The sequence below is a fragment of the Trachemys scripta genome, chromosome 17 (genome assembly GCF_013100865.1).
Source record: "Trachemys scripta elegans isolate TJP31775 chromosome 17, CAS_Tse_1.0, whole genome shotgun sequence".
Taxonomy (NCBI): Eukaryota; Metazoa; Chordata; order Testudines; family Emydidae; genus Trachemys; species Trachemys scripta.
The window spans coordinates 15,706,600-15,717,764 of NC_048314.1; the positions used below are offsets into that span (position 1 = coordinate 15,706,600).

Consider the following 11,165-nt stretch of genomic DNA (forward strand, 5'->3'; position numbering starts at 1 on the left):
TGATCACTACCTGTTGAGCCCAATGATCTAGCCAGCTTTCTATCCACCTTATAGGCCTTTCATCCAATCCATACTTTTCTAACTTGCTGGCAAGAATCCTGTAGGAGACTTGGTCTGTCTCAGAGTGGAGAGAGAGAGAGATCAGTTTTTGCAGAGCACCTGTCATTGGTTTAGATGTGGGGAAAACAGGTCATTATAAGGTTTCTTCCTTACTACTTTCTTCTAAAATCTATGGTATTGGACCAAATGGACCACTAATGGGAGGAGTTCCTGTGGGTACGTCTTCACTTACCGGAGGGTCCGGCGGCAGGCAATCGATGTTCTGGGATCGATTTATCGCGTCTGGTTAAGACGTGATAAATCGATCCCGGATCGATCCCGGAAGTGCTCGCTGTCGACGCCGGTACTCCAGCTCACCGAGAGGAGTACGCGGCATCGACGGGGGAGACTTCCTGCCGTGTCTGGACCCGCGGTAAGTTTGGACTAAGATACTTCGAATTCAGCTACGTTATTAATGTAGCTGAATTTGCGTACCTTAGTCCGAAGTGGGGGCTTAGTGGGGACCAGGCCTGTGACTTAATGGCCATTCCCATGTTATAATAATTAGAGCCATAATGCGACACACAGTGAGAGCTAGGTTTCACCCCAGAAGTAGTTGCCTTTCATTAATGATTGCCCATGGGCTCAGAAGTACAGTTTATAAAGCAAGTTAAACTTTCATATAACCATAACCAAGCTATCATATTATAAATCACCGATTAACCACGTCACAATCCTTTCTCACTAATTCACTGTTTGTACAATTTTGAAGACAAAGGGAAGGATTTTTTTCCACATTTTTGTCTCTTTTTGTTCATCACTTTTGAGAGTTACATATATTTGTATCCAATTCCAGGCTCTAGAATGTGTGGAAAGCCTCTTTCATTTTTGTGTCTGGTGTTTAACACACACAATCCCCTGACCTGCTGATTCTTTCTTCAATTCCCTGTTGAAATAGAGAGGGGTTCACTACCTTCTCTTCAGTGACATAAATGGGTGTGAAGGAGACTTGATCACTTAAGTCTAGCGCTTTAGACACACTTGCAGCCACTCTCTGTTAAATGAGGCTTATTCATTTAAGAGGTTTATTCCATAATCTGATTTGTTCCTTTGGGTTTTGCGAGAATCACGTGTTCAGAATCTTTGCTGTCAATGCTGTACTGGACTTCTCAAAAGTTGATGCTTTGAGGAGAGACCTGCTACTAAATTAGCCTTTCATTAAATCTTTTTTTTTAGATCTTCCGTACCTCAGTCTGCAGCCCAAGCAGTCCACCAAGTTTTGGCTACAGTTGCTACAAATCAAGCCAAGCAGGTATCTCTTGATATTTGTCTTTTACCTATTAAGCACTATGCCGGGCAGATGCTATACCACTCTGTTTTCAGCTGCTGTTGAATAGATTGTCTTACAGTCCCTTTCCACAATCTCTATCCTGCATTCCTTTCAAACCACTGCTTAATCTGTGACCCTGACTGGATAGTGCCAGACATATCTGTATTATGTCTCTTAACTCTACTGCTTTCGTATTGTTTTTGAAAATAGCTTGTGGGCTGCAAGGGGCCATGGTCTTACTGCCGCATCAGGGCTGTCTAGTCAGTCTGAAACGAACAATGAGGGAGATAGTGTTAACTGAGTTAACGGACATTCCGAGTTGATGCAAAAACAGAGGCTGGTGGGGAAATCAGGGGAAAGAATAATTCTCTGCATCCAGTATTTTCCATAAAACCTTTCCTACTAGGGGATTAGATACAACAGGTTAATGGTCATCCACATCCCAAAACATTAACATTGTCAGTCTTTGTTCAGGAGAACCTCAGTAACAGAGGTTTGCTGGGCTAGATTGGAGACTCATTAAGAGTTGAGTATGGACTCTCTATTGAGTTTTGTAGAGCTATGTGTGGGCTCACAATTGTAATAGGAAGGAGAATACTGCAGATTAGGACAGGATGCATTGCTAATGTTGGCAGGTGCTTTGGCCAGCTTCTCCTAGTTTTAGATATAGTGCTCCTTTCCTTTTTTGGACACCAAATCCACCTCAAAATTACACGGAGTAACTTTAAAAAAAAAAAGGGGGGGGGGGGGAATTCATTATATGCTCAGGCATTGAAGTAATAATTACATTAAGTGGTGTTTGTATTTGTAGGGGTCTCTAACCAGCTCACTTAAGGCACAGTCTTCACCTGTATCTGCATCCATACCATGTACCATCACTACTACAGCTGGTCAAATATCAGCTGGCAACAAAATCTCAGGTCAGTTGTCATTTCTGTTGAGATGGAAACAAGAATGGGAGAAGGCCCATCCTTCATAGCACGGTGGGGGGGGGAAAATCAAGACACTGATTCAACTTCTGTTGACTGGCCTCCTACTATTTCAATCTAGAGCAGGGGTGGGCAAACTGGGTGGGGACATTGCATGCAGGGCCATGAATGTAGGGCTGGGGCAGGGGGGTGGGGTGCAGGAGGGAGCATGGGGTGTGGGAGGGGGTGCAGTGTGCAGGAAAGGGCTCAGGACAGGGGGTTGGGGTGCAGGAGGGGGTGCGGTGTGTGGGAGGGAGCTCAGGGCAGGGAGTTGGGGTGGGGGTGCAGGAGGGGTTCGGGGTGTGGGCGCTGGTCCGGTGCTATTTACCTTGAGTGGCTCTGGGGTGGCAGCGGCGCACAGCAGGGCTAAGGCAGGCTCCTTGCCTGCCCTGGCCCTGTGCTGTGCCGCTCCGGGAAGTGGCTGGCACCACATCCCTGCGACCCCTGGGGGAGGGGAGGCAGAGGGCTCCGTGCGCTGCCCTTGCCTGCAGGTACCTCCCCTGAAGCTCCCATTGGCCGCAGTTCCACGTTCACGACCAATGGGAGCTGCAGGGGGCTGTGCCTACCGCTTAAGGAGCCCTCTGCTCCGCCCCTTCTCCTTCCCCCCTAACCCCCAAGGGGGGGGGGGGGAGCAGAGATGTGGTGCTGGCCGCTTCCAGGAGCAGCGTGGGGCCCGCAGCACCACAGGGGTGGCAATCCCGCGGGTCGGATCCAAAGCCCTGATGGGCTGGATCTGGCCCGCAGGCCGTGGTTTGCCCACCCCGGTCTAGAGAGAGAGTTTTAAAAGCAAAGGTACAAAAGCTAAATGGAACAGCTGCTCAAAACTCAACCCATCCACATGGTTTTTGTCTAAAATTCTGCCTTGAAAAAGTTCCTTTTTCATTCTGGAATCAAGGTGACTACACTTAATATTTAGCTTGTGTGTTCCCTTTAATTGTAAATGTTTGAAGTATCTGAGTTGGACACTGGTGTGTTTAAAAAATCAGTTAAAACGGAAGCCTGTTTAGGGCTTGAAAGCGCGGTATGCTCAGTTGCACTCTGGGATTTTCACTGCACTGTAGCAGCGTCCACACGAGATGATTTTGTGGCAAGCTGGTGCACTGTAGATTCACACCCTGGCTTGCCATGCAGTAACTTACTATGTAGGCCAGCTCTTAGATTGTGTAAAGGACTTCCACTGAAGTGCGAAAATGACATCCTTGTCTAGAGGTAACAGTAATATTGTCCCCTATTAATTTCTGAATTTGTGGGTATTAACCAGAATAACCCATGTTAGGCAGTTGATAAGTTACCTATCTTAAGGGCTACTGCAGACCTCCTTACAATTATCAACTATACCAATAGTTTGCAATATGATCAAGAATATACACAAGAATGTTTCAGATATCTGTGTTAATTTTTACTGTGACCATGCAGAGTTTGGAATTGCCCACGTATCTTTATACAATAGTTGTTTGCTGCCTTCAAAGAGAAGATGCACATGAATGGACTTTGTGGTTCCATGTCTAAGGTCTGGCCTACACTACAAACTTAGGTCGACATAAGCCATGTTAAGTCGATCTAATAAAGTGTGTGTCTACGCTACCAAGTCCCTTCCACCGCTAAGTGGCCTGTAAAGTCGACTTCTCTACTCCACCTCCACGAGAGGTGTAGTGCTTGATTTGACATCCACAAGTTGACATGGGGATAGTGTAGACACCGCGTTGTGTAATTCGAATGAATTGGCCTCCAGGAGGTGTCCCACAGTGCTCTGCTGTGACCACTTTGGAGAGCACTTTCAACTCCACTACATGTCAGCCAGGTACACAGGAAACAGCCGCTCCCCTGTTAAAGCCCCAGGAACTTTTGATTTTTTCATTTCCTGTTTGATCAGCGTGGAGAGCTCACCAGCACAGCTGATCATGGAGACTCAAGGCCGCAAACACCCTCCTACATGGAGTACACAGGAGGTGTTGGATCTTATTGCTGCGTGGGGAGAAGAGTCTATACAGGCAGAGCTCCGATCCAGCAGAAGAAACGCTGACATCTGTGTCAAGATCATGCGGGGCATAGGGGAGATTGTGCAGGGCATGGGGGAGAAGGACTACACCAGGGAGACACAGCAGTGCCACATGAAAATAAAGAAGCTTTGGCAAGTGTACCAGAAGACAAGGGAGGCGAACAGTCATTCTGGTTCTGCCCCACAGACATGCCGCTTTTATGAGGAGCTGCATGCAATTCTCGGCAGTGACCCCATCACTACCCCAAAATGCTCCGTAGATACCTCCCAAGAGCCCTGGGCGTCCTCAAGCAACAACAAGGAGGACATTGTTGAGGAGGACAAGAAAGTGAGGCAGGCAAGTGGAGGATCCATTCTCCCCGACAGCCAAGAATTGTTATTAACCCTGGAGCCCATCCCTACACAGGACCGGTTAGCGGCAGAGCACGATGCTGGGAAAGGCACTTCTGGTGAGTACACATTTCCAATCAAACTCTAGGGGTTACATGCTATTATTTTTTATGTTTAATTGAAACAAAAAAGTAGGTGTAATGGGTATCGGTGGCCACTCCAGCTATGCAGAGGGTGCTGTCCGAAAAAGACTCTTTATGGGAATGGCCCGGGAATCTAGAAAGCTTTCATGGAGGTACTCTGCAATCCTTTGCAGAAGGTTTCTGGGAAGGGCTGCCTTATTTCGTCCACCACGGTAGGACGCTTTCCCATGCCACTCCAGTATTAACTCTGCTGTCATCATTGCAGCACACAGCATTGCAGCATAAGGACCAGTTCTGTATCCAGATGCTTGCAGAATCTGCTCCTTTGCCTCCTCTGTTACCCTAAGGAAAGTGATATCGCATAGGCTCACCTAGAGGAAACGGGAAGTTTTCAATGCTAGCCCTTAAACCGCAAACAATTCAACTAGTAATCCACCCCCCGCTTAGTGAAATATGGGTATCACAACCACACTTTCCCAAACGTGCCGTGGTTGTGATTGGAAGGGATCACCGTGTGTTGCAAGCAGCACTGAAAAAAAGGGAGGGGGTGACTTCCTGTTTGTCTCCCCTTCCCCTTCCCCCTCCCCCACCCATAAAAGTTTGTAAATAACCAAACTATTTGGGGGGCTTTACCCTGGTGCCTGTCCTCAAGCACCATCCAGGTTGCTAGGGGGAAGGGGGGCTTTTCTCAAGTTCCAACCTGTGATCCCAAGGATGTCTTCACAAAAGCAGCAGCACAAGACCTCTCGCCCATGCCTCATGGCCTCACTCACCATGGCTGGAGCAGCAAACAGTCTCTTGCAATAGCCAGCGGTTGTGATTACGTTGTGGCTTGCAGTGAAGTGTATTCAAGGGTGTATTTTTATTAAAAAAAAAAAAAAACAGAAACGATGCACGCCCTGTCCATGCCACCCTTGTGCATTGCATTCCTTGCAGCTGAAACCTCGTCCATTGGCACCGGGGCAGAGACTTTTCCAGATTAGAAGGCAGAAAAAAGAAGACTCGGGAGGACATGTTCAATAAGTTAATGTGCACCTCCGAGCGTGACAAGACAGCGCTCAGAGCATGGAGGATTACACTGTCGGAGAACCTAGACATGGACAGGGAGGACAGAAGAGCATGCAGGGGAAAAGAGCGTGCCACGCAAGAAGAGATGCTGCGGATTATGAAGGAGCAATCAGACGTTGAGGCGTCTGGTTGAGGTTCAAGAAAGGCAACTGGATGCTAGAGTTCCTCTACAGCCTATGCTGAACCTGCTGCCATCATCGCCCAGTTCTACATCCTCCTCCCCCAAACGTCCTATGAGGCGGTGTGCGGGGAGGAGAGGGACGTTTGGTATCCCTTGCACTCAACATCAGAGGAGGGTACAAGGACCAAAAGGCGCCCATTCCCACACCTTTGATTGTTATTGCAGTGCATCTGTAAGCAAGCTTTCCTTGTTTCTCCCCAGTGTTATCAGCCCTTTTGCCTCAGGTTCTTATTTTCTTTGCTGTCTGTGTGTTTGTGTGCATAATAAAACTTAACAGATAGCGGAGAAAAGGCTCTTTATTCATTCAACATGTGGGGGTGGAGTTTACAGGGGAGAAAATGCAATGGAGGGGACAGTTTGGTAAGGAACAACACAGATAAGTGTCACATTACGCCGGCTCATTGCTGAAACTTGATTTCAAAGCCTCACAGAGATGCAGAGCCCTTCGATGTGTTCTTATTGCCCTGGTGTGTGACTGCTCAAAATTGGCTGTCAAGTGATCTGTCTCAATCCCCCCATCTGGGTGAAAACTTTTCTCCCTTTATTTCACAGATATTATGGAGCACACAGCAGGCAGCAATAACAATGGGGATATTGCTTTCACTGAGATCTAACCTAGTAAGCAAACACCACCAGCGACCTTTTAAACATCCAAAGGCACATTCCACCACCATTCTGCACTTGCTCAGACTATGGTTGAACTGGTCCTTACTGGTGTCCAGGCTGCTGGTGTACAGCTTCATGAGCCATGGGGTTAAGGGGTAGGCTGGGTCTCCCAGGATCACAATTGGCATTTTCATATCACCAATGATTATTTTGCAATCTGGAAAGAAAGTTCCTGCTTGCAGCTTTCTGAACAGACCTGTGTTCCTAAAGATGCATGCATCGCACACCTTTCCTGACCATCCCATGTTGATGCTGGTGAAACAGCCCCTGTGATCCATCAGCACTTGCAACACCATTGAGAAGTATCCCTTTCAGTGTATATACTTTTTGGCAAGGTGGTCTGGTGCCGAGATAGGGATATGCATTCCATCTATCACCCCACCACAGGGAACCCCATCACGTCAAAACCATCCATTATGTCCTGCACGTTGCTCAGAATCACTACCCTTCTTAGTAAGTCTGTTAATGACCCTGCAAACTTGGATCACAACAGATCCCACGGTAGATTTACCCACTCCAAATTGATGCCCCACTGACCGACAGCAATCTGGCATTGCAAGCTTCCACAGAACTGTTGCCACTTGCTTCTCCACTGTCAGAGCAGCTCTCATTTTAGTATTGCTGCGCTTCAGGACTGGGGAATGCTCTTCACGCAGTTCCTGGAAAATGGCCTTACACATTCGAAAGTTCTGCAGCCACTGCTCATCATCCCATAGCTGCATAATGAAGAGGTCCCACCAGTCAGTGCTTGTTTCCCAGGCTCAGAAATGGCGTTCAACCGTGTCAAGGTGTGATGCGTGACTGTTGCCAGCAACTGTAAATTGCTCCACTCCGTCTTCCAGCAGAGTTGCTTGCGTGGCATCACATTGTTCCATGCGGCGACTCCTGTATTGGCTGTGTAAATACTGCAGGAGAAGGCGCGGGGTGTTTGTAATGCTCACAACAACAGTGTGCAGCTGAGCGGGGTCCATGCTTATCGTGCTATGGCATCCGCGCAGGCACCCAGGCTTACGAAAAAAGGCATGAAAAAGGCTTGGTTTGTTTGCTATCGTTTTCAGGGAGGGAGGGAGGTAAGTGCTTAATAGGAGTCTAATGCCATATTTCCATAACCACCCAGGCCAATGTTTTGGTCCCATAAGCCATTGCAAGCCCAACCCAAAATTCTACTTGGCTACGTGCACTGTGTGATAGCTTCCCACAGTACAGTGCTCCGTGCATCAATACAAGCCAGGCTAGTGAGGATGCACTCTGCCGACCCAGTGAGCACAGTGTGAACCCGTAGGATCGACTTGCTTAAATCGGAGGCTCAATGTCAACTTACATAAATTGACTTAACTTTGTAGTGTAGACATTGCCTAAGAGTGAAGAAGTGATGGGTAGTAGGTGGGCATTAATCTATTCTACTATAGCTACCTAGTTCAACCATCCCGTATGGTATGTAGGCTGAAAGAGGAACCTGGCAAGCAGTTGGCACATAACACTCTGATACCTGGAACTTGGCAGTCCTGGGTTAGTTATGAGAAAATGAGACAAGGTTATTTCATTGCAAATGGCTTTAAATAGTAGTTGAATGTACTTCAGCATGAATTAATCACTAATCCATTTGACTGCACCGTTGGTTTTCTATGACTTCTGAGGTTTGTGCTCAGATGTGATCAAAGGGACTGTCAAACATTTTCTCCCTCCAGGCTCTTCTGGCTTTTGCAAATCAGTTTGGGGATACTCTAGAGACTGTTAATCAGCGTTGTTTTTCAGTGCACAGCTAAATCATGTCTAGAAATCCATATGAAGGGACTGCTAGAAGAATTATGAAATATGGTGTAGAAAAGGGATTCATGGAGTAGGAAGAAGCGGCTATTGCAGAAAAATCCCCACAATGTTACTTGTCTCCTGCGTTATTCACTTCAACATTGTTTCTGTTGTAAAAATTAGATAAAAGTAAATAACTAGATAAGTGTGTGCATGCTTGCAAAGATTAGGATTAGAGTGAGCCTTCTGTGCGGAGCAAGACATCTTTCTGAAGTTATTCCAGTCTAGAATCCCTCTCTGCTCTTCTGTTAATTGTTTCCAGTGACTTCTCAATAGCAGCTCTGGCTTCTCCATTTCCTTGGTGCCAAGAAGATTCAAAATAAGGAGCCATCTTGCTCTTAAGAAATAAAGGTTAAGAGCAGTTAAAACTTGGAGGGGGTTGGGTTTTTTTGTTTGTTTTTGGGAGGGGGTTGGATCTAGGTTTATCAAGTAACAAGAGCCTGTAGCCTCTGAAAAGTCAGTATTAGAAGATCTCTTTTTGTTAGGCAGATCACCTAGTACTCATCCTTTTACCACCATAGACAAGAATACCTCAAACTATAGTATCACTCAAGATTGTTCAGTTACATGTAGCTTGAGAATTCCAAATTAGTGCCCCTTTTTCCCCCTAACAAAATGTAAAATGGAATGGGGCTGAGAAGATTAAGAATTACAGTGATGCTTGGTTGTTTCACTGTATAAAGAAAAGAGGAAATCAGTGGTGACAGGAGGAGTTGATCTTCATGCATGCATTAGATAGCAGTGGTTGAAATGGGTATGGGTTTTTATAAAACCTCTTGCATAAATTTCTGAAATCCATCTCATCGTTGATATTCATGAAATATTCCCTTTAATCCATAGATGTAGGTTGTTTCTTAATCAGAGAATAGAGCTAATAAAAGTAGTCAGGAACCACATTTCACATAACAAAACAATACATTAAAAAAAGAACACAAACCTCTTAAAATGTTAGTTGAAAATGTCAGATGTTGAATTTGATAGTACCTTCTTTGTATTTGAACAGTGGTTGTTATGGTGATGGTTTCAGGAGGGAACACTGTCAAGGATCTCTTGGTAGATTTTGTTGTGCTATAATATTTATTCTCTTATGAGAGAATGTGACCATTAACTTTGCTCCTAGTCAAATACAAATTATTGCTTCAATTTTTGTTAAATAATGGTTCAAATGATCTGCAGTCTTGCACTAGTAACATTAATACTTTTATGTATAAGTATCAAATAAAATAAAAAGTGAAATGCACTTCCTGAGCCTATGCTGTTAGAATTTTGCAAGACTTTTGTTTTCTGTTGTGTTTCCAGTTTGTGCAATAGGACACAATGTGTGTTTGTGAAATGTTCTTTTCCTTTTGATACTGCACATGGTCCATCAGATATGTGAGGACTCTGCTGGGCTTGGCCTAAAAGATTCTCTAGCTACAGCACATGACATGACAGGCCTATACTTAGGGGGACCTGAAGGTGAAAAGATGTACTGGTTTTGTATGTGCTGTTTTCTGCAACTTTTGTTGTTCTTGTACCCCTAGGGCAAGGGACAGCAAAAGCAGTTGCAGCTGTGACCTCTCCTACAGTGACTTCAACTCCAGTGGCTTCTGCACAGTTTAACCAGACATTTTCATTCTCTTCATTGGGGTCTGTTATGAGCCTTTTTATTTCTGTATGATATATCTTCTAAGTACTATAATGCTGCTACAGCAAATAATATCAGTGAGCTATGTAGCAATGAAAAATAGCTACTGTAATTAATTATAAGAATTTTCTATCCGTATGTGTGTAATTGAAGCTAATGGCTCCAGTCAAGGGCTTGGCAAGGCTTACGTGGTTCGTAGAAGGGCTACGAACATAAGCAAGGTTAGAAGGGCTGTGGGAATTTGGCACAATTTTATTTTGCTGTAAACATTCTCCATCAGGAAAAGTGGATGAGGAATTCTGTTCATAGGTTTTGGGTGGCTGGTTGGCAGCATGGCATTAGCCGGGTTTGAATCCATTGGGTTGAAACCCAAGGGTTTAAGTGAGGTTGTAAATGTGGTAGTGTATTTAGTGGTTAAAGCACCAACCTGATGGTCGGGCAAACTGAATTCACTCTCTGCCTCCCAAACATGCAGCAGAGACACCACTCTCTACCTATGTGCTTCAGACAAGTGTAGAGTAGAGTGCTCTCCTTTGGAGGGGGGCAGAAGAAAACAGGATGGGGGATAGTCACTTCTCTGTGAAGAAGACAGAGACAAAATGGATCTGGCTTTCTTATCACCTCTTTATCCAGCCAGGACAGAGAAGTAACAAAAAAAGAAGAACAGGAGTACTTGTGGCACCTTAGAGACTAACAAATTTATTAGAGCATAAGCTTTCGTGGACTACAGCCCACTTCCACGAAAGCTTATGCTCTAATAAATTTGTTAGTCTCTAAGGTGCCACAAGTACTCCTGTTCTTCTTTTTTTGTTACTTCTCTGTCCTGGCTGGATAAAGAGGTGATAAGAAAGCCAGATCCATTTTGTCTCTGTCTTCTTCACAGAGAAGTGACTATCCCCCATCCTGTTTTCTTCTGCCCCCCTCCAAAGGAGAGCACTCTACTCTACACTTGTCTGAAGCACATAGGTAGAGAGTGGTGTCTCTGCTGCATGTTTGGGAGGCAGA

The 11,165-nt window shown here is 45.5% G+C and overlaps 1 protein-coding gene across 3 annotated transcripts in view; it reads left to right on the top strand.

Annotated features, from left to right (window-relative positions):
• The window catches only part of NUP214 (nucleoporin 214), a 78,816-nt gene that overhangs the window by 43,048 nt on the left and 24,603 nt on the right, over nucleotides 1–11,165 (top strand). For all 3 annotated transcript variants that reach the window (XM_034793842.1, XM_034793840.1, XM_034793841.1), the window contains exons 25-27: nucleotides 1,276–1,351; nucleotides 2,181–2,289; nucleotides 10,057–10,162. In XM_034793842.1, the coding sequence (XP_034649733.1) occupies nucleotides 1,276–1,351; nucleotides 2,181–2,289; nucleotides 10,057–10,162 (291 nt within the window). The remainder of the gene's footprint in view (nucleotides 1–1,275; nucleotides 1,352–2,180; nucleotides 2,290–10,056; nucleotides 10,163–11,165) is intronic.